This window comes from Oncorhynchus kisutch, unplaced genomic scaffold (genome assembly GCF_002021735.2).
Source record: "Oncorhynchus kisutch isolate 150728-3 unplaced genomic scaffold, Okis_V2 scaffold875, whole genome shotgun sequence".
NCBI lineage: Eukaryota > Metazoa > Chordata > Actinopteri > Salmoniformes > Salmonidae > Oncorhynchus > Oncorhynchus kisutch.
In genome coordinates this window covers 1,053-25,225 of record NW_022262820.1, presented here as the reverse complement: position 1 = coordinate 25,225, position 24,173 = coordinate 1,053, and the positions used below count along the sequence as shown (strand labels likewise).

The 24,173-nt window shown below is 46.5% G+C and overlaps 1 protein-coding gene across 1 annotated transcript; it reads right to left on the bottom strand.

Annotated features, from left to right (window-relative positions):
- Nucleotides 1–3,133: 3,133 nt before the first annotated feature.
- On the bottom strand, nt 3,134–23,351 carry LOC116362708 (vegetative cell wall protein gp1). The gene is made up of 9 exons (XM_031816823.1): nt 23,182–23,351; nt 20,712–20,903; nt 16,726–16,870; nt 15,667–15,720; nt 14,655–14,736; nt 13,119–13,230; nt 12,780–12,800; nt 12,350–12,555; nt 3,134–10,251 (listed from the first exon to the last, which is right to left on the bottom strand). The coding sequence occupies exons 2-9, from the start codon at nt 20,830–20,832 to the stop codon at nt 9,601–9,603; spliced, it is 1,392 nt and encodes a 463-aa protein (XP_031672683.1). The 5' UTR covers nt 20,833–20,903; nt 23,182–23,351; the 3' UTR covers nt 3,134–9,600.
- Between the last annotated feature and the right edge of the window lie 822 nt (nt 23,352–24,173).

The window sequence follows — 24,173 nt, the reverse complement described above, 5'->3', positions numbered from 1 at the left end:
TATAAGGAGGCAGCAGGTTGAGGTAAACCCACTATGATGGTATATGGAGATAGTAGGTTGAGGTATACCCACTATGAGGGTATATGGAGACAGTAGGTTGAGGTAAACCCACTATGATGGTATATGTAGACAGCAGGTTGAGGTAAACCCACTATGATGGTATATGGAGACAGAAGGTTGAGGTAAACCTACTATGATGGTATATGTAGACAGCAGGTTGAGGCTGACCCACTATGATGGTATAAGGAGACAGCAGGTTGAGGCTGACACACTATGATGGAATATGGAGACAGCAGGTTGAGGTAAACCCACTATGATGGTATATGTAGACAGCAGGTTGAGGCTGACCCACTATGATGGTATAAGGAGACAGCAGGTTGAGGCTGACACACTATGATGGAATATGGAGACAGCAGGTTGAGGTAAACCCACTATGATGGTATATGGAGATATCAGGTTGAGGTAAGCCCACTATGATGGTATATGGAGACAGCAGGTTGAGGTAAACCCACTATGATGGTATATGGAGACAGCAGGTTGAGGTAAACCCACTATGATGGTATATGTAGACAGCAGGTTGAGGTTGACCCACTATGATGGTATATGGAGACAGCAGGCTGAGGTAAACCCACTATGATGGTATATGGAGACAGCAGGCTGAGGTAAACCCACTATGATGGTATAAGGAGACAGCAGGTTGAGGTAAACCCACTATGATGGTATATGTAGACAGCAGGCTGAGGTAAACCCACTATGATGGTATATAGACAGCAGGTTGAGGTTGACCCATTATGATGGTATAAGGAGACAACAGGTTGAGGTAAACCCACTATGATGATATATGTAGACAGCAGGTTGAGGTTGACCCACTATGATGGTATATGGAGACAGAAGGTTGAGGTAAACCTACTATGATGGTATATGTAGACAGCAGGTTGAGGTAAACCTACTATGATGGTATATGTAGACAGCAGGTTGAGGCTGACCCACTATGATGGTATAAGGAGACAGCAGGTTGAGGCTGACACACTATGATGGAATATGGAGACAGCAGGTTGAGGTAAACCCACTATGATGGTATATGTAGACAGCAGGTTGAGGCTGACCCACTATGATGGTATAAGGAGACAGCAGGTTGAGGCTGACACACTATGATGGAATATGGAGACAGCAGGTTGAGGTAAACCCACTATGATGGTATATGGAGATATCAGGTTGAGGTAAGCCCACTATGATGGTATATGGAGACAGCAGGTTGAGGTAAACCCACTATGATGGTATATGGAGACAGCAGGTTGAGGTAAACCCACTATGATGGTATATGTAGACAGCAGGTTGAGGTTGACCCACTATGATGGTATATGGAGACAGCAGGCTGAGGTAAACCCACTATGATGGTATATGGAGACAGCAGGCTGAGGTAAACCCACTATGATGGTATAAGGAGACAGCAGGTTGAGGTAAACCCACTATGATGGTATATGTAGACAGCAGGCTGAGGTAAACCCACTATGATGGTATATAGACAGCAGGTTGAGGTTGACCCATTATGATGGTATAAGGAGACAACAGGTTGAGGTAAACCCACTATGATGATATATGTAGACAGCAGGTTGAGGTTGACCCACTATGATGGTATATGGAGACAGAAGGTTGAGGTAAACCTACTATGATGGTATATGTAGACAGCAGGTTGAGGTTGACCCACTGTGATGGAATATGGAGACAGCAGGTTGAGGTAAACCCACTATGAGGGTATATGGAGATAGTAGGTTGAGGTATACCCACTATGAGGGTATATGGAGACAGTAGGTTGAGGTAAACCCACTATGAAGGTATATATAGACAGCAGGTTGAGGGCTATGTTATGAAACCAGTTAGCCAGACTACTGAAAAGCGCACACTCGCTTTGTTAGGGCCCTGGGCTGTTCAACTCTTTGGTTAGGGCCCTGGGCTGTTCAACTCTTTGTTTAGGGCCCTGGGCTGTTCCACTCTTTATTTAGGGCCTTGGGCTGTTCAACTCTTTGTTTAGGGCCCTGGGCTGTTCAACTCTTTGTTTAGGGCCCTGGGCTGTTCAACTCTTTGTTTAGGGCCCTGGGCTGTTCAACTCTGGTCCTGGAGGGCCGAAACACTTCTGGTATTCATCCTTTCCTTCTAATCAGGGACTAGACTAGTTTCAGACCTGGGACATCAGTTGCAGGAGCAGACTGGCCATCTGGCATTTCAGACAAATGCCATATGGGTTTGTCCAGCCCAGTGAGCCTGTCTAACCATGTTTTCCTGCAAAATGATCATTATTTGGTTAGTATCGAGGAAAAAATTGTGTTACAAATGTCAGAGACAATGTCTGGTCCCAGTCCGCCCCTAACCAGGTGAGTGTAATTCCTTACCAGGTGGAAACAAAAACAAGTGTTTTGGACCTCCAGGACCAGAGTTGAAGAGCCCCCTAGGGTCTACAGTATATACAGTATAACCTGATAGTGTTTTGGACCTCCAGGACCAGAGTTGAAGAGCCCCCTAGGGTCTACAGTATATACAGTATAACCTGATAGTGTTTTGGACCTCTAGGACCAGAGTTGAAGAGCCCCCTAGGGTCTACAGTATATACAGTATAACCTGATAGTGTTTTGGACCTCCAGGACCAGAGTTGAAGAGCCCCCTAGGGTCTACAGTATAACCTGATAGTGTTTGAAGAAGACGTGAGTAAGATTTGAGAGTTAGTGGACAGGTATGGTCTGTGTACCTCAACACAGGAAGCTTATCAGATATGGTGGAAAAAATGGGTCACAGTTCCAGTCTGCTTAAGGGGTGGCTCTCCCATAGGCACCAATGCATTAGCAGCTGGGTCTGGTCTGCTTAGTTCTCTGACTGTATATGAGCTTACCTTCTCCAGCTTCTGACCTGACCGGCACTGTTGAAGTCTTTAACCAAAGAGAGCCAGGCCCTTCTTTTAATCAACTCCAACCAGGAAATTGTTTCAGAGTATCCTTTCTACTGCCATCTGTGGGTGATTGTGTGGTAGTTTTATCTGAACCACAGTAAATGCCCTCTAAACTGACATTTAGTTGGCAGTTAGTGACAGTTCAAGATATTACAAGTGAAGGAAACAATTATACAAATAAATAACATTGTATACAACAATATCCATTTATTCTTTAAATATTTCATAAATACTTTGATATAGCTATATTTTAGAATAGATTAACACAGGACAAGACAATCATTTGAAATAAATATCTTAAGTATATAATACGATATATTTCAGAGTCACACAGAGGAAAAAATATATGTCGATGGAACCATGATTGAATATGAACAAATGCATGTGAACAAATGCTGATGTTAATATATATTTGGAGAAATAAAATATCAAAATTATATTATATAATCTAGACCATAATGTCACTTCCACCTGAGGAGTCTGGTGGGAGGAGCTATAGGAGGACAGGCTTCCATTCCAGCCATTACAATGAGTCTGTCTTCCTATAGCTCCTCCCACCAGCCTCCACTGCTAACCACCCCTGGGGGCCCCTGCATTTGACACACACACACCTGAATATCTCACAGCTCCACCATACAGCATGTTATATTTATTTAACTAGGCAAGTCAGTTAAGAACAAATTCTTATTTTCAATGACAGCCTAGGAACAGTGGGTTAACTGGCCTAGGAACAGTGGGTTAACTGGCCTAGGAACAGTGGGTTAACTGGCCTAGGAACAGTGGGTTAACTGGCCTAGGAACAGTGGGTTAACTGGCCTAGGAACAGTGGGTTAACTGGCCTAGGAACAGTGGGTTAACTGGCCTAGGAACAGTGGGTTAACTGGCCTAGGAACAGTGGGTTAACTGGCCTAGGAACAGTGGGTTAACTGGCCTAGGAACAGTGGGTTAACTGGCCTAGGAACATTGGGTTAACTGGCCTAGGAACAGTGGGTTAACTGGCCTAGGAACAGTGGGTTAACTGGCCTAGGAACCGTGGGTTAACTGGCCTAGGAACAGTGGGTTAACTGGCCTAGGAACAGTGGGTTAACTGGCCTAGGAACAGTGGGTTAACTGGCCTAGGAACAGTGGGTTAACTGGCCTAGGAACAGTGGGTTAACTGGCCTAGGGACAGTGGGTTAACTGGCCTAGGAACATTGGGTTAACTGGCCTAGGAACAGTGGGTTAACTGGCCTAGGAACAGTGGGTTAACTGGCCTAGGAACAGTGGGTTAACTGGCCTAGGAACAGTGGGTTAACTGGCCTAGGAACAGTGGGTTAACTGGCCTAGGGACAGTGGGTTAACTGGCCTAGGAACAGTGGGTTAACTGGCTTTTTTTTTTTTACCTTGTCAGCTTGGGGATTGGATCTTGCAACCTTTCAGTTACTTGTCCAACGCTCTAACCACTAGGCTACCTGCCACCCCTAGCATGTGGATAGGACTTTGAGGTAAACTTCCAAGTTTATGGAAAAGTTATTCCCAGAGCCAGAACAACACAGATCCAGCTATCCTCCATAACATGTAAGAAATATAACTAAACTAAACAAACTAGAAACATATTTCATTGCGACGAACATCATCACACGTTAGCTATGAGTTGGCAATCATTTAAAAATATCATTTTCTGATTATGTTTAAAGCAATACAGTGTGCTTACCGGTACTACAAATTGTAATTGACAATGAAATAGAACTCAGGTCTCCAAATTCTGGTAACTTTCCTCAAACTCCTGATATACTAGTTGGAAGAGTCAAGGAATCCGAAAGTAATAAACAAGAAATCCGGGAATCCTCCAACCAAGATTTCTGGAAAACCTGGTTAAGTAGAGCACTTCAACAGTGCATTACATGGGACAAACTGCAGAATGCAGATGACTTTGGAATATATGGCACGTTTGATGAATAAGTCTCCATGCCAACCTCCCAGAAAGCATCTGCACAAGGACAGCTCCGCAGCAGAGAGCATTGGCACTACACACACGGACAGACACTGACCGTTAGCACTGACAAGACAACATGTCCACAGGGACACCAGAATATGTCGCCTACAGTATAATTGGCTTATACAGTATAATAGACTTTTGTATTATCCCCCTGGGTTCTAGAATGAACTATAGTGATACTATCATTGAAATAGAATCCCCTCTAACGATATGGGCACTATAGATCTGATAACCCCTCTAACGATATGGGCACTATAGATCTGATAACCCCTCTAACGATATGGGCACTATAGATCTGATAACCCCTCTAACGATATGGGCACTATAGATCTGATAACCCCTCTAACGATATGGGCACTATAGATCTGATAACCCCTCTAACGATATGGGCACTATAGATCTGATAACCCCTCTAACGATATGGGCACTATAGATCTGATAACCCCTCTAACGATATGGGAACTATAGATCTGATAACCAGCCTCTGTGGGAACTACACAGCAGTACATTTAGATCACACACAGAAGCAGACACAGCTATGAGACCGACTCACAGTGCAATAGTCATATGTGCATTATGGCACCTATTCATATCACTACTAACGCTTCTGCACTGACGCCGTCAAACAGGGGGAAATGGTAGAAGATATTCAGGAAAAGCCCAGTTCTTCCTTTCACATATAACTGAGTGTACAAACCATTAGGAACACCTGCTCTGACCAGGTGAATCCAGGTGAAAGCTATGATACCTCATAAATCCACTTCAGTCAGTGTAGATGAAGGAGAGGAGACAGGTTAAAGAATGATTTTTAAGCCTTGAGACAATTGAGACACAGATTGTGTATGTGTGCCATTCAGAGGGTAAATAGGCAAGACTAATGATTTAAGTGCCTTTCAAGGGGATATGGTAGTAGGTGCCAGGCGTACCGGTTTGTGTCAAGAACTGCAAAGTTTCTGGGTTTTTCACGTTTAGTTCATAACTACCTCCTCTTTTCACTGATCTGGTGCAAAACCAACATTAACCAGAAGATAGTAGACTGCAGCACACCCATCTCAGGTTTGGACTGTACCAAGCCCCATGGCACATAAGGGGACCTCAGTCAGGGAACAGACCATTATCAAGGAGCTGGAGGGGTCCTCCCAGTTCTCTAGTTTAAGGCAGAAGTTGAACAAGGAGGCATCCTAACTGCTACAACTCAGAATCAGGGATCTTGTTGGCATAAGGTTTTGAGGACTAGAAACCTTTCTTCAAAGCATTGAAAACACAACAATAAAAAGCATCATTATAAACTCTATGACATTACTGGACATACTAATAATACCTCGGTGCCCATAACCAGTTACCTATTCTTTATGATGCTTTCACTACAACAGAAGGTCAGTATTACGTTGGAGGCTATTCAAAACAGAACCTGGATTTGGTTACACATAAAACAACATCCATCCACTGGGCCAAAACTGGTTGTATCAACATTGTTTCCACGTCATTTCAACCAAAATAATCACCGTGATGACGTTGAATCAACTTATTTTTACCCAACTTTTAACCGTTGAAGTGACGTATGTGCCCAGTGAGCTGTTAGTTGTGGTATGATAGTTTTACATTCATCATACTAAAACAAGACCTTTACCCTCGAAGGGGCGAAACCTAACTTTTACAAAAATGTCCACTTAGTTTCCTATTGACATCAATGCACGACTAAGGGCTGGACTCAATCCGTATCGCAGAAGTTCTGTGTTGTAGCCTGTTTGACATTTAAAGGCAAAGGTTTCCAGCGTTAGTGGAGACTGCATTCACAGCAAACGCTACTTATGTCGGCTCAATCTGAAATTACCTTCACATTTCAAGCGTGCTACAATACTGAACCTCAGCTATATGGAGACCCTAATTTTTACTTCAGTTGATGTTAGGATTGTCTTCCAAGTGTGACCTGCCCCACTTATAGCGCTTTGGACTCTTCTCATCTAACAGACTCAACCTCCATAAAGAACCTCTTCTCATCTAACAGACTCAACCTCCATAAAGAGCCTCTTCTCATCTAACAGACTCAACCTCCATAAAGAACCTCTTCTCATCTAACAGACTCAATCTCCATAAAGAACCTCTTCTAATCTAACAGACTCAACTTCCATAAAGAACCTCTTCTCATCTAACAGACTCAACCTCCATAAAGAACCTCTTCTCATCTAACAGACTCAATCTCCATAAAGAACCTCTTCTAATCTAACAGACTCAACTTCCATAAAGAGCCTCTTCTCATCTAACAGACTCAACCTCCATAAAGAACCTCTTCTCATCTAACAGACTCAATCTCCATAAAGAACCTCTTCTAATCTAACAGACTCAACCTCCATAAAGAGCCTCTTCTCATCTAACAGACTCAACCTCCATAAAGAACCTCTTCTCATCTAACAGACTCAACCTCCATAAAGAACCTCTTCTCATCTAACAGACTCAATCTCCATAAAGAACCTCTTCTAATCTAACAGACTCAACCTCCATAAAGAGCCTCTTCTCATCTAACAGACTCAACCTCCATAAAGAACCTCTTCTCATCTAACAGACTCAATCTCCATAAAGAACCTCTTCTAATCTAACAGACTCAACCTCCATAAAGAGCCTCTTCTCATCTAACAGACTCAACCTCCATAAAGAACCTCTTCTCATCTAACAGACTCAATCTCCATAAAGAACCTCTTCTAATCTAACAGACTCAATCTCCATAAAGAACCTCTTCTCATCTAACAGACTCAACCTCCATAAAGAACCTCTTCTAATCTAACAGACTCAACCTCCATAAAGAACCTCTTCTCATCTAACAGACTCAATCTCCATAAAGAACCTCTTCTAATCTAACAGACTCAACCTCCATAAAGAACCTCTTCTCATCTAACAGACTCAACCTCCATAAAGAACCTCTTCTCATCTAACAGACTCAATCTCCATAAAGAACCTCTTCTAATCTAACAGACTCAACCTCCATAAAGAACCTCTTCTAATCTAACAGACTCAACTTCCACAGGAAAACAACAACCACTCAGTGTGTCAATTGTCAATAAATCAAACCTAGAAACCCCAAGAGGATAAATATTTTATAAATAATTATGTCAATCTATCCATCTATTAATAAATAAACATTCTGGTTTCCCCCCCTTTTTCTCACCAAAAAAAGGCAAAGGTCGAGTCATGCGTCCTCTGAAACATTAGCAGCCAAACCACGCTCCTTAACACCCACCCACTTAACCCGGAGGCCAGATGCCCCAATGTGTCAGAGGAAACACCGTTTAACTGACTTCTAATGTCAGCCTGCAGGTGCCCGGCCCGCCACAAGGAGTCACTAGAGCACAATGAGCCAAGTAAAGCCCCCCCCGGCCCAACCCTCCCCTAACCCAGACCACGCTGGGCCAATTGTGCACCGCCCTATGGGACTCCAGGTCACGGCCGGTTGTGACACAGCCTGGGATCGAACCCGGGTCTGTAGTGACGCCTCACTGCGATGCAGTGCCCTAGACCGCAGTGTGGCCACCTGGGAGGCCACTAATATATTATCCTAATGACAAACATACTATGCCTCTCTGCAATTCTTTGACAATTATATATATTAAATCTTTCTTTAAAATAGTCTTCAGGATTAAATATAATACATTTCATAATATCATAGCTAATATACATTTAATTTCTCTAGTCAACAGTTTACCCTTCAGCAGATTCACTGTAAACAGTTCTTCGGAGGTGACAAGGTCAACCAAAAGGTAAACAGATGTTTGTAGCAGCCAATTGCTGGAAACACTCTCCCTTCTCTTTTCAATAGACCACAACAAATAGAATGTGATCTACCTAGCAACAGTAACAGTCCCACTTGATCACCTGTTGGGACTCCATGGATTAATCCACCCTGACGTGTGAAGAAGGCATGTTGATTCTGCATTTGATTTGAATACTTTGGTATGAGATGGGTTAAAATGTCACAGGTGAGGATGTACTGTCACTGGTACTGTAGACATAGTGAAGTATGGATTTCATCTTGGTGCTCTAACAGGACAGAAGAGAGCAGAGAGAGAAGGGGAGAGAGGGGCAGGGGAGTGGGCAAGAGGAGAACACTAACAGGTATTGGTCCTTGGCCCTGTTCTAATACTCTAAAGATGCATCTTTCCTCCCTTCTTTTTCTTGAGGTAATCACTAATCTAACGTGATTGGATAGGTGAGAGCAAGGATTCTACTGCACTGATTTCACCAGTCATTTTATGTCAGATCAGATCAAGGAAGGGAGGATGCATTTTTATTTTCAGAGTATTCCAACAGGTTCCTCATTTTTCAAGCGCCCTCTGACCTCCGTTAGCTAGAAGGATACAGAGATATCAGGCAGCTCAATGTCTAAACACAGACTCCAAAGATATAGAAGTGGACCGACATAGAGAAGCTACCCTGCCAGGGTCATAACTAGGGCCAGGAGTTTCCCCAGCCGGACCATGTGATCTAACCTAAAGGGTCAAAACTCCGGGCCCTAGTTATAGCCTACGTCTGTAGTTTAGAGCCTTGTAACTAGGGCCAGGACTTTTTCCTAGTGCGGTCACGCAAGTTCAGTCAGGGAAAAACTCCTGGCCCTAGTTATAACGTTACGTTACGAGTTTTGTTACCGAAATGTTAACAAAACGTTACTGAAACGTTACAGGGACGCTTCTCAGACGTGGGACTCATCCAGGTCCAGGTCGACTGGGGAGATGGGGAGGGGGGAGCGGCGGGGGGGCAGGGCGGGGGAGTGGTGTGGGGCCAGGGCGGGCAAGCGGCGGGGGGAGAGCAGGGGGGCGAGTAGGGGGTTCTCTGTGCCCCCATTGTCCTCTGAAATGTGGAGGAGGGTGTCTGCGTTCCTCCCCAGCAGGGCAGTCGTGTCCTCGTCCTCGGGGCTCTCGGGGGTCTGATGGGAGGACGGACCAGGATGGAAGAGGTGGGTGGGGGGAGCGGGGGGTCGGATCCCCAGGATCGGCAGAGGGGGGAGGGGAGAACAGGTGCGAGAGATGGAGAGAGGTGGAGGAGGGAGAGGAGAGCAGGAGGAGGGTGGGGTGGGGGTGGAGGCGCGGGAGATGGGGAGAGGTGGAGGAGGGAGAGGAGAGCAGGAGGAGGGTGGGGTGGGGGTGGAGGCGCGGGAGATGGGGAGAGGTGGAGGAGGGAGAGGAGAGCAGGAGGAGGGTGGGGTGGGAGTGGAGGCGCGGGAGATGGGGAGAGGTGGAGGAGGGAGAGGAGAGCAGGAGGAGGTTGGTGTGGGGGAGATGGAGGGCCGAGGAGAGAGGCTGCTGCGGAGGCCCCACTGTTCTCGTTTCTCCTTGCTCTCCAACTAGAACCAGGAAACAAGTGGGAGAAGAGTGATATTTCAAAGACTTAGTCCATGCTGTTAAATATAGAGAACTCACATTCATTCCCATCTCTCTCTGTCTCTTCTGGAATGAGCGATGACTTAAATGAATAATCCTCTCAAAAACACAAATTAATATGATTTATAGGGTTAAACAACACTAATATGGGAGCAAAACATTTTGAGTGAAGAAATGTATAATTTTGTCGTTATAATAAGGTTGGTAGCAACATGTAAAAATTGTTGTGGAGATCTTGCACCTCAAGCCGACTAGAAAACCTATAACGCAATGATCTCTCGCTGGGCTTTTTACAGTCTGCTTAGGTAGCTAGCTAGCAAACGTAGCTACACACAGTAATACCAAAGTAATTGTCAGTGTGTGAAGTAGCTAGCTAGCTGAAAAAGTATACAATCTCACCATGTCCAACCCATTCATTATATTTATATGCTTTCATCTGCAGATTGTCTACCTCGAGGAGTGGAGGGGCTTAAATTGCTATGGCTACGGCCCTTTCCCATGCTTTCCCACCAGGGCAGGACAAATAGCTGCACTGTTAGCAGAAAGCAGGATCCCCCATTATAATGAATGGAAAAATTGCGATCTTCGTGGTCAATCTTCATGTAAATAAAAAATGGTTTAGAAGACAGTCATGGTACCAATAATTGTTTCTAATATACCAGATGTATGTGCTCTAACCGATTCTTTCAAAATCGCACACGGAAGAAGTTCTAAGGATAATTGAGTTGCTAATGGCAGCATGCCCTGTTCGGCCTTCTACTGGAGTTCATCAATGAGAGTGGGCAGCACTGAGTTAACTTGCAACATCACTTCCTGGAGTAGCATGTTGTCTCCATGAGAAGCCATTTTAGGAGGTCCATTGCAGCCCTTTTTATCTCAATATCAAATCATTTCTGGGTCACAATTAAGAACCTTGCTGTGAATGTTTTCAATTAAAATGGTCAAAACGTAACAAAAATAGCTTCTCAGCAAAGAGACATTTCTATAGCAAGAATTTTGCTAGGACTGCCTGGGAGCTGTCTGAGTGGGGAAGGGGAAATGGAAAACTAGCTATTATTGTCAGAGAGGTTTGGAACTCTTTCTTATTGATGTCAACAGGCAGGCCAAAACTCCATCCCACCAAAACAGGAAGACATTTCAGGTGGTCTTTTCAAACAGCTCTTACAGTAAAGGGGCAATATCATCATTTTCACAGTATTATTACAACCTCATTGTGGAAATAGATATAAAACACATTTTTGAATGTACTGGGCCTCTAACCAACTTAATTTGGCTTCAATGCGCTATTGAGTCTTCACATAGAAATGAATAATGTGACGTGATCAATGGCGTTGTCTTTTCATGTACCCTTCATTATTTACCACAGAGACAGACACAGGCCAGGGCGAGGAGGGAGAGGAGAAACAGGTGTTGTCTTTTCATGTACCCTTCATTATTTACCACAGAGACAGACACAGGCCAGGGCGAGGAGGGAGAGGAGAAACAGGTGTTGTCTTTTCATGTACCCTTCATTATTTACCACAGAGACAGACACAGGCCAGGGCGAGGAGGGAGAGGAGAAACAGGCGTTGTCTTTTCATGTACCCTTCATTATTTACCACAGAGACAGACACAGGCCAGAGACAGACACAGGCCAGAGACAGACACAGGCCAGACACAGGCCAGGGCGAGGAGGAAGAGGAGAAACGGGCGTTGCGTGATGGTAGTTGAAGAAGAAACTGAGTTGAATCATTTGTTCCACTATTTAGTTTCAAGTGTCCCCATGATTTCCTGATTTCAAATCAAATTAAATACAATTTACCAGACAAACCACATAGAAGTTAAATAATCAAATAGTTATTTTACCCACTTATAGAGCACCACAATGAGAGGAGTTTCATGAGTTTCATGTCTGGAGTGGATTATCACTTAATGCCTCATTTACACCCTAACAAAGTTCCAAATGCAAGCTATGCAAAATGGCCGTTCTGCTTACCTTCTTACCAAGTAAACATGATACAAACTACAGAAGCCTGTGAGAATCAACAATGTCATAAAACATCCTTACTCCCCCAGTCGTACCTGTTTCTTGGCAGGGCTGTGGAGGTCAGCTTTGACGGTGGCCGATGATGAGGCCCCAGGGGCAGCAGGGGGAGTGATTGGAGGGGCCGGGCTGGCCTTCCTACCCTCTGGGGGCGCATTGGCGCCACCGGGGTCGGGGGACTTTGCCTGAGCCTGCTGGCCCTCTGTGAAGGTGACCACCCTCTTCTGGTCCCACCCGTGGGTTGCTGAGGAGACATGACAGACATCACATACACAGTTCATCACAGCGCCACCTTGGGAACTAGCGGACACACTACAACTACCAGGGGTGAGGGAGAGGAGTGGAGGGGGCGGGAGCGAGGGGGGGGGATGCAAGACAGACATGCAGAGCAACGTATCAGGTGAGAGGTTTCAGAGAGAGGGCGTTGTTACGTTGCAAGAGGAGAGGGGGGAAGTATAGGTGTCTCACCTTCGCAGTCCAATAACGTTTCTTTATTTCGAATTGAAACAAAGGCATAAACAGAACACAGAATGAACACAGTCAGTTATTGGGGTCGGAGGTGACGGGATAAAGACACATTGGAACAGAGACAACGGTTGTGAATGAGGAGGATCGGTACATGTCAGTTCAAGTCAACACAGTTGGAGGAGTCAGACTGTCAGAGATACGTTCATGAGCAAATACTGAGTATTAATAGTTCATATCCCAAAGTCTGAATGTGAACTGCAGTGTGCTTGATCTGAAGTGTAGGGCAAGTTTGCTATTGTTACACAATCTCTGTCACACAACAGACACACACACAGTTACCCAGAGGCTTGTTCTTGGGCTGGATGCTCCTGCGGGTGGCAGAGAGTCGGGCTCCAGAGCGACCTGGTCCTCGCGCCTCACTCTTCGGAAGAGACAGCAGGGGGCGTCGCAACTGCATTGAAATATCAATCAACCCAATCCACATATAATTTCCACTGTGAATGTCAATGGGGATAGCCTCTTCATCATTATCCACAATTAGGGACATCGTTTTCTCTGACCATGTGACAAGACCAGGGCTGCGTTCAGTACGCAGAAAATGTAGTGGAACATTCAATGAAGCAGAAATAGTGCTGTACTGAACGACCTGGGAAACGGGGAGGGGTCGTGTGTTCAAAATGCACTGTTGCCCTTTAAATACTTCACTCATTACTTCAGCCGCACCCCGATACACCCCACCACACCACTATACACCCCACCACACCCGATACACCCCACCACACCCGATACACCCCACCACACCCCGATATACCCCACCACACCCGATACACCCCACCACACCCGATACACCCCACCACACCACTATACACCCCACCACACCACTATACACCCCACCACACCCGATACACCACACCCGATACACCCCACCACACCCGATACACCCCACCACACCACTATACACCCCACCACACCCGATACACCCCACCACACCACTATACACCCCACCACACCCGATACACCCCACCACACCACTATACACCCCACCACACCCGATACACCCCACCACACCACTATACACCCCACCACACCCGATACACCCCACCACACCACTATACACCCCACCACACCCGATACACCCCACCACACCCGATACACCCCACCACACCACTATACACCCCACCACACCCGATACACCCCACCACACCCGATACACCCCACCACACCCCGATATACCCCACCACACCCGATACACCCCGCCACACCCGATACACCCCGATACACCCCACCACACCCCGATACACCCCACCACACCCGATACACCCCACCACACCCCGATATACCCCACCACACCCGATACACCCCACCACACCCCGATATACCCCACCACACCCGATACACCCCACCATACCCCGATACACCCGCAGCACCCCGATACACCTCACCACACCCCGATACACCTCACCGCACCCCGATACACCTCACCGCACCCCGATACACCCCGCCGCACCCCGATACACCCCGCCGCACCCCGATACACCCGCCGCACCCCGATACACCCGCCGCACCCCGATACACCCACCGCACCCCGATACACCCACTGCACCCCGATACACCCCGCCGCACCCCGATACACCCCACGCACCCCGATACACCCCGATACACCCCGCCGCACCCCGATACACCCCACCGCACACACCAAATGGAAACAAACCGTATAAACCAGGGTTAATTGAAGTTAGTCAATTCGGGTGGTAAACTGAAATTCCAATTCAATAATTGAGAACAATGGATTTAAAAAAACAAAGATTTTCTCAATAAACTTAAAAGGAGCTATTTATTTAAAATGCTCAGTTCCACCTTTAAGACTACTCTCACCTGTCTCAGTCCTCTATTGCGTCCCAGCGGAGGTTGGTTCAAGAGGTTCTGCTGGCCTGGTTCACTCTGCACACTGGCCACCCTACACAACCCAACCAGACAGACAGACAGAGAGACAGACAGAGAGACACAGAGACAGACAAACATGCAGAGACAGCGAGACAGACAGACAAAGAGACAGACATGCAGACATGCAGAGACCAGAGACAGACAGATAGACATGCAGAGACAGACAGACAAAACCAATCAGTACAACACAGAGGTAGTGCTTCTCCTAATGAACTCTCTCTCTCTCTTTCACTGAGACACATAGGAGAGTCAAGAGGACATGTGTCTGTCCACTGCTCCTTCCATTCTTCCCATCTATCCCCACTCACCCAATCACTCCACTGCACACCACACCGACACACCCACCAATCAAGGACACCCAATCACAGCACAAGAATACACCAAAACACAAAGGGGGTTATGAGGTCTGGAGTGATCTGTGTTCTTATGTAGACAGCTCGTACCATATTACCAGCACTGAACTATAACATGAACCTATCAGGTAACGTTAGACTTGTTGATAAGATAAATGATGGATTGCCACTCCAGTACCTCATGCCCCACAGATTGGTATCCTGGAGGGGACGTCCAATTTGAACAGTGAAAAGCCTGAAACAGTATGAAGACCATGATGGCACCGATGGACTGAGCAGGCTGAGACACATTACCACTGACTCCCAGCGTCCTCACACCGCCCAGGGACTTAAAGTGTTAAAGAGGCAACAGCGGATGACTTGAGATGGGTGGGTGGATCAGTGTGGAAGCTACGAGGGGAACAAGAGACTACGTTACATTAGACCTATACGAAGAGGAAGGGTGATAGACCAACGGCGGTTTTGATTGGATGAGATAATGAGTGAGGAAAACGAAGAAGTCAGAGGAGGCCGTCCGACTGGCCCGAGCCTCCCCCAAACTGCACACAGAGAGACGCAACACACAGGGGGGCTGTGACGTGACACTGTACCTAGACAGGTTACCCTCTTCCAGTCCTTGAGACTCATCTAGCACATTGGGTTCACTGCAGAGGAGGGGGCAGGAAGGGGAAAAGGGGTTTAGGGAGGGAGGAGAGCATGCTGCCCAATGTCCAAGGCCCCTCTTCGGATGGGTCTCCTATAGCACGGTAGCTGGATCAACTTGTCAGGAACTTTCCATTGATCTAGGGCCCTGCTTGAATACTCTAAATACGCATCCTTCCTCCCTTACTTGAAGAAATCCTTGGCAGGAAGGGTGTGTTTTTAAAGTATTCAAACAAAATCAAATCAAATTTTATTTGTGACATGCCGAATACAACAAGTGTAGACCTAACAGTGAAATGCTTACTTACAAGCCCTTAACCAACAATGCAGTAAGAAAAATAACTTTTAAAAAGTACGGAATAAAAGTAACAAATAATTTAAAATAACAATAGTGAGGCTATATAGAGGGGGTACTGGTACAGAGTCAATGTGGAGGCTATATACAGGGGGTACTGGTACAGAGTCAATGTGGAGGCTATATACAGGGGCTACCGGTACCGAGTCAATGTGGAGGCTATATACAGGGGGTACCGGTACCCGAGTCAATGTGGAGGCTATATACAGGGGGTACCGGTACCGAGTCAATGTGCGGGGGTCAAGGTAATTGAGGTAATATGTACATGTAGAGTTAGTGACTATGCATAGATAATAATACAGCTAATCTCTCTGCTAAAACTACTATGACTTGTAGCATTCCTCACTTCCTGTCTGTTCATCTAGCATGCTGTTCTCCAGAAAAGGGTACACAAATAAACAGAAATAAACAGCTTGAAACAACACAAATAGTATGACTATGATTGTGGCTTCTGAAGTGACGGTGTTTGACATGTACTGAATGTGGTGATGTGTGGACAGGCATAGTACAACCTAGTGTGGATGTGTGTGTGTGTGTGTAGGGGTAGGGTTTTGTGTGTGTAGGGGTGTGTGTGTGCGTAGGGGTGTGTGTGTGTAGGGGTGTGTGTGTGTAGGCGTGTGTGTGTGTGTAGGGTTGTGTGTGTGTGTGTTACCTGTGGCTGGGCAGCATGGTGCTGCGGGTGCTGGGTTCAGGCTGGGCGCTGCCCGTGGCATGACTAGAGAAGCGTCGCTGGGTGATGAGCCTGGGCAGGAAGACCTCATGTTCACTCACCACACTGGGAATACTGATAGAGTCATCTAGAGGAGAGAGAGGAGGGGAGGGAGAGACAGAGAGAGAGGTAGGGGAGGAGGTAGGGACAGAGGGAGAGGAAAGGAGGTCAGGACAGAGAGAGAGGGAGGGGAGGAGGTAGGGACAGAGAGAGAGGGAGGAAAGGAGGTAGGGACAGAGAGAGAGGGAGGAAAGGAGGTTAGGACAGAGATAGAGGGAGGAAAGGAGGTAAGGACAGAGAGAGAGGGAGGAAAGGAGGTCAGGACAGAGAGAGAGGGAGGAAAGGAGGTAAGGACAGAGAGAGAGGGAGGAAAGGAGGTAAGGACAGAGAGAGAGGGAGGAAAGGAGGTAAGGACAGAGAGAGAAGGAGGAAAGGAGGTCAGGACAGAGAGAGAGGGAGGGGAGAGGAGAGGAGGTCAGGACAGAGAGAGAGGGAGGGAAAATGAGGTAAGGACAGAGAGAGAGAGGGAGGAAAGGAGGTCAGGACAGAGAGAGAGGGAGGGAAAATGAGGTAAGGACAGAGAGAGAGGGAGGAAAGGAGGTCAGGACAGAGAGAGAGGGAGGGGAAAGGAGGTAAGGACAGAGAGAGAGGGAGGAAAGGAGGTAAGGACAGGGAGTGAGGGAGGAAAGGAGGTCAGGACAGAGAGAGAGGGAGGGGAAAGGAGGTAAGGACAGAGAGAGAGGGAGGAAAGGAGGTCAGGACAGAGAGAGAGGGAGGAAAAGAGGTCAGGACAGAGAGAGAGGGAGGGAGGAAAGGAGGTCAGGACAGAGAGAGAGAGAGGAAAGGAGGTCAGGACAGAGAGAGAGGGAGGAAAGGAGGTAAGGACAGAGAGAGAGGGAGGAAAGGAGGTCAGGACAGAGAGAGAGGGAGGGGAGAGGAGGTCAGGACAGAGAGAGAGGGAGGGAAAAGGAGGTAAGGACAGAGAGAGAGGGAGGAAAGGAGGTCAGGACAGAGAGAGAGGGAGGAAAGGAGGTCAGGACAGAGAGAGAGGGAGGAAAGGAGGTCAGGACAGAGAGAGAGGGAGGAAAGGAGGTAAGGACAGAGAGAGAGGGAGGAAAGGAGGTCAGGACAGAGAGAGAGGGAGGAAAGGAGGTCAGGACAGAGAGAGAAGGAGGAAAGGAGGTCAGGACAGAGAGAGAGGGAGGGGAGAGGAGAGGAGGTCAGGACAGAGAGAGAGGGAGGGAAAATGAGGTAAGGACAGAGAGAGAGAGGGAGGAAAGGAGGTCAGGACAGAGAGAGAGGGAGGGAAAATGAGGTAAGGACAGAGAGAGAGGGAGGAAAGGAGGTCAGGACAGAGAGAGAGGGAGGGGAAAGGAGGTAAGGACAGAGAGAGAGGGAGGAAAGGAGGTAAGGACAGGGAGAGAGGGAGGAAAGGAGGTCAGGACAGAGAGAGAGGGAGGGGAAAGGAGGTAAGGACAGAGAGAGAGGGAGGAAAGGAGGTCAGGACAGAGAGAGAGGGAGGGAGGAAAGGAGGTCAGGACAGAGAGAGAGGGAGGAAAGGAGGTCAGGACAGAGAGAGAGGGAGGAAAGGAGGTAAGGACAGAGAGAGAGGGAGGAAAGGAGGTCAGGACAGAGAGAGAGGGAGGGGAGAGGAGGTCAGGACAGAGAGAGAGGGAGGGAAAAGGAGGTAAGGACAGAGAGAGAGGGAGGAAAGGAGGTCAGGACAGAGAGAGAGGGAGGAAAGGAGGTCAGGACAGAGAGAGAGGGAGGAAAGGAGGTCAGGACAGAGAGAGAGGGAGGAAAGGAGGTAAGGACAGAGAGAGAGGGAGGAAAGGAGGTCAGGACAGAGAGAGAGGGAGGAAAGGAGGTCAGGACAGAGAGAGCGGGAGGGGAGAGGAGAGGAGGTCAGGACAGAGAGAGAGGGAGGGAAAAGGAGGTAAGGACAGAGAGAGAGGGAGGAAAGGAGGTCAGGACAGAGAGAGAGGGAGGGGAAGGAGGTAAGGACAGAGAGAGAGGGAGGAAAGGAGGTCAGGACAGAGAGAGAGGGAGGGGAAAGGAGGTAGGGACAGAGAGAGAGGGAGGGAAAGGAGGTAAATTTGTTTACATCCCTGTTAGTGAACATTTCTCCTTTGCCAAGATAATCCATCCACCTGACATGTGTGGCATATCAAGAAGCTGATTAAACAGCATGGTCATTACACAGGTGCACCTTGTGCTGGAGACCACTCTAAAATGTGCAGTTTTGTCACACAACACAATGCCACAGATGTCTCAAGTTTTGAGGGTGGGGGCTGGCATGCAGACTGCATGTCCACCAGAGCTGTTGCCAGATAATTGAATGTTAATTTCTCTAACATAAGCATGACTAGTGATAGTAGTAGGAGTGGTGTCTGACTCAGTGATAGTAGTAGGAGGGGTGTCTGACTCAGTGATAATAGTAGGAGTGGTGTCTGACTCAGTGATAGTAGTAGGAGTGGTGTCTGACTCAGTGATAGTAGTAGGAGTGGTGTCTCACTCAGTGATAGTAGTAGGAGTGGTGTCTCACTCAGTGATAGTAGAAGGAGGGGTGTCTGACTCAGTGATAGTAGTAGGAGGGGTGTCTGACTCAGTGATAGTAGTAGGAGGGGTGTCTGACTCAGTGACAGTAGTAGGAGGGGTGTCTGACTCAGTGATAGTAGTAGGAGGGGTGTCTGACTCAGTGATAGAGTGATAGTAGTAGGTAGGAGGGGTATCTGACTCAGTGATAGAGTGATAGTGGTAGTGATAGTAGTAAGAGGGGTATCTGACTCAGTGATAGAGTGATAGTGGTAGTGATGGTAGTAGGAGGGGTATCTGACTCAGTGATAGAGTGATAGTGGTAGTGATAGTAGTAGGAGGGGTATCTGACTCAGTGATAGAGTGATAGTGGTAGTGATGGTAGTAGGAGGGGTATCTGACTCAGTGATAGAGTGATAGTGGTAGTGATAGTAGTAGGAGGGGTATCTGACTCAGTGATAGAGTGATAGTGGTAGTGATGGTAGTAGGAGGGGTATCTGACTCAGTGATAGAGTGATAGTGGTAGTGATAGTAGTAGGAGTGGTATCTGACTCAGTGATAGAGTGATAGTGGTAGTGATGGTAGTAGGAGGGGTATCTGACTCAGTGATAGAGTGATAGTGGTAGTGATAGTAGTAGGAGGGGTATCTGACTCAGTGATAGAGTGATAGTGGTAGTGATAGTAGTAGGAGGGGTATCTGACTCAGTGATAGAGTGATAGTGGTAGTGATAGTAGTAGGAGTGGTATCTGACTCAGTGATAGAGTGATAGTGGTAGTGATGGTAGTAGGAGGGGTATCTGACTCAGTGATAGTGGTAGTGATAGTAGTAGGAGTGGTATCTGACTCAGTGATAGAGTGATAGTGGTAGTGATGGTAGTAGGAGGGGTATCTGACTCAGTGATAGAGTGATAGTGGTAGTGATAGTAGTAGGAGGGGTATCTAACTCAGTGATAGAGTGATAGTGGTAGTGACGGTAGTAGGAGGGGTATCTGACTCAGTGATAGAGTGATAGTGGTAGTGATAGTAGTAGGAGGGGTATCTGACTCAGTGATAGAGTGATAGTGGTAGTGATGGTAGTAGGAGGGGTATCTGACTCAGTGATAGAGTGATAGTGGTAGTGATAGTAGTAGGAGGGGTATCTGGCTCAGTGATAGAGTGATAGTGGTAGTGATAGTAGTAGGAGGGGTATCTGACTCAGTGATAGAGTGATAGTGGTAGTGATGGTAGTAGGAGGGGTATCTGACTCAGTGATAGAGTGATAGTGGTAGTGATAGTAGTAGGAGGGGTATCTGACTCAGTGATAGAGTGATGGTGGTAGTGATAGTAGTAGGAGGGGTATCTGACTCAGTGATAGAGTGATAGTGGTAGTGATAGTAGTAGGAGGGGTGTCTGACTCTCTTCCTGCTCCTGTTCGTCATCCTCGTCGGTGCGGCTTAGCGTGTCCTGAGAGGGCTGGCGTGACGGCTGGCTCTCCTGCTCCCACACCGTGCCCGTGCCCGTGTTGGACCGGGACATGGTAGCCAGCGACAGGCGGTAGGCAGAGGTGGACGTGCCCACTGTGCTGATGGACGTCTTGCCCTGGTACGCTGTGGGCAGGAGGGGGCATGAACAGACATCTCTTATCATAACCTGTCATTTAATAACGAAAGGTTAACATGGCATTTGGGTAGAGTGCTAATGGGTAGTGTACTAATGGGTAGTGAAATAATGGGTAGTAACTAATGGGTAGTGTTCTAATGGGTAGTGTACTAATGGGTAGTTCACTAATGGGTAGTGTGTTAATGGGTAGTGTACTAATGGGTAGTGTACTACTGGGTAGTAACTAATGGGTAGTGAACTACTGGGTAGTAACTAATGGGTAGTGTACTAATGGGTAGTACACTAATGGGTAGTGGACTAATGGGTAGTGTACTAATGGGTAGTGTACTAATGGGTAGTGTACTAATGGGTAGTGTACTGATGGGTAGTGTACTACTGGGTAGTAACTAATGGGTAGTACCTAATGGGTAGTGTACTAATGGGTAGTGCACTAATGGGTAGTGTACTAATGGGTAGTAACTAATGGGTAGTGTCCTAATGGGTAGTGCACTAATGGGTAGTGTACTAATGGGTAGTGTACTAATGGGTAGTAACCAATGGGTAGTGCACTAATGGGTAGTGTACTAATGGGTAGTGTATTAATGGGTAGTAACTAATGGGTAGTAACTAATGGGTAGTGTACTAACGTGCAGAGTACTAACGGGTAGTGCACTAATGGGTAGTGTATTAATGGGTAGTAACTAATGGGTAGTGTACTAATGGGTAGTGTGCTAATGGGTTGTAACTAATGAGTAGTGTACTAATGGGTAGTAACCAATGGGTAGTGCACTAATGGGTAGTGTACTAAATGGGTAGTGTATTAATGGGTAGTAACTAATGGGTAGTAACTAATGGGTAGTGTACTAACGTGCAGAGTACTAACGGGTAGTGCACTAATGGGTAGTGTACTAATGGGTAGTAACTAATGAGTAGTGTACTAATGGGTAGTGTGCTAATGGGTTGTAACTAATGAGTAGTGTACTAATGGGTAGTAACTAATGGGTAGTGAACTAATGGGTAGTGTACTAATGGGTAGTGAACTAATGGGTAGCGTACTAATGGGTAGTGTACTAATGGGTAGTGCACTAATGGGTAGTGCACTAACGGGTAGTGCTCTAACGTGTATTGTACTAATGTGCAGAGTACTAACGGGTAGTGCACTAATGGGTAGTGTATTAATGGGTAGTAACTAATGGGTAGTAACTCATGGGTAGTAACTCATGGGTAGTGTCCTAATGGGTAGTGCACTAATGGGTAGTGTACTAATGGGTAGTGCACTAATGGGTAGTGTATTAATGGGTAGTCCACTAATGGGTAGTGTACTAATGGGTAGTGTACTAATGGGTAGTAACTAATGGTAGTGTACTAATGGGTGGTGTACTAATGGGTAATAACTAATGGGTAGTGTACTAATGGGTCGTGTACTACTGGGTAGTAACTAATGGGTAGTAACTAATGGGTAGTGTATTAATGGGTAGTGAACTAATGGGTAGTAACTAATGGGTAGTATGCTAATGGGGAGTGTACTAATAGGTAGTGTATTAATGGGTAGTGTATTAATGGGTAGTCCACTAATGGGTAGTGTACTAATGGGTAGTGTACTAATGGGTAGTTTGCTAATGGGTAGTACCAATGGGTAGTAACTAATGGGTAGTGTACTAATGGGTAGTAACTAATGGGTAGTAACTAATGGGTAGTGTACTAATGGGTAGTAACTAATGGGTAGTGTACTAATGGGTAGTAACTAATGGGTAGTGTACTAATGGGTAGTAACTAATGGGTAGTGTTCTAATGGGTAGTGTACTAATAGGTAGTGTATTAATGGGTAGTGTATTAATGGGTAGTCCACTAATGAGTAGTGTACTAATGGGTAGTGTACTAATAGGTAGTGTATTAATGGGTAGTGTGTTAATGGGTAGTGTGTTAATGGGTAGTCCACTAATGAGTAGTGTACTAATGGGTAGTGTACTAATAGGTAGTGTATTAATGGGTAGTGTGTTAATGGGTAGTAACTAATGGGTAGTAACTAAGGGGTAGTGTGCTAATGGGTAGTGTACTAATAGGTAGTGTATTAATGGGTAGTGTATTAATGGGTAGTGTACTAAGGGGTAGTGTGCTAATGGGTAGTGTACTAATAGGTAGTGTATTAATGGGTAGTATATTAATGGGTAGTGTATTAATGGGTAGTCCACTAATGGGTAGTGTACTAATGGGTAGTGACCTAGAAAGTAGTATACTAACGGCTACGCTACTAATAACTAGTATACTAATCAGTGGGTTACCAACCAGAGCCACTGTGCACGGCCTCCTTGAGGATCTTCAGCTCGTTGTTGAACTCTGCGAACAGGGAGCTCTTGCAGAGGGGGCGGGGGATGAAGCGACGCTCCAGCTGGTCAGCGATGTGGTGGCGGGCCGTGATCTCCTCCTGGGAGTCAGCTGGCTGGGTCAGGAGCTGGGAGGGGTTAAAGAGGAAGGGGATGAAGGGAACGGAGAAGAAGAGAGCACGAAAAGAGAGAGAGACAAGGCAAGAAGGGCATTCTATGCAATCAAAAGGAACATAAATTCAACATACCAATTAGGATCTGGCTAAAATACTTGACTCAGTTATAGAACACATTGCCCTTATGGTTGTGAGGTCTGGGGCCCGCTCACAACCAGAATTCACAAAATGGGACAAAACACAAATTGAGACTCTGCATGCAGAATTCTGCAAAAATATCCTCTGTGTACAATGTAGAACACCAAATAATGTATGCAGAGCAGAATTAGGCCGATACCTGCTAATTATCAAATCCAGAAAAGAGCCGTTAAATTCTACAAACACCTAAGGAAGCGATTCCCAAACCTTCCATAACAAAGCCATCACCTACAGAGAGATGAACCTGAGAAGAGTCCCCTAAGCAAGCTGGTCCTGGGGCTCTGTTCACAAACACAAACAGACACAAATAGCCCCAGGACAGCAACACAATTAGACCCAACCAAAAATAATTAACCAAAATACAGAGCAAACTAGAATGCTATTTGGCCCTAAACAGAGTACACCGTGGCAGAATACCTGACCACTGTGACTGACCCAAACTTAAGGAAATCTTTGACTATGTACAGACTTAGTGAGCATAGCCTTGCTATTGAGAAAGACCGCTGTAGACAGACCTGGCTCTCAAGTGAAGACAGGCTATGTGCTCACTGCCCACAAAATGAGTGGAAACTGAGATGCAGTTCCTAACCTCCTGCCCAATGTATGACCATATTAGAGACACATATTTCCCTCAGATTAT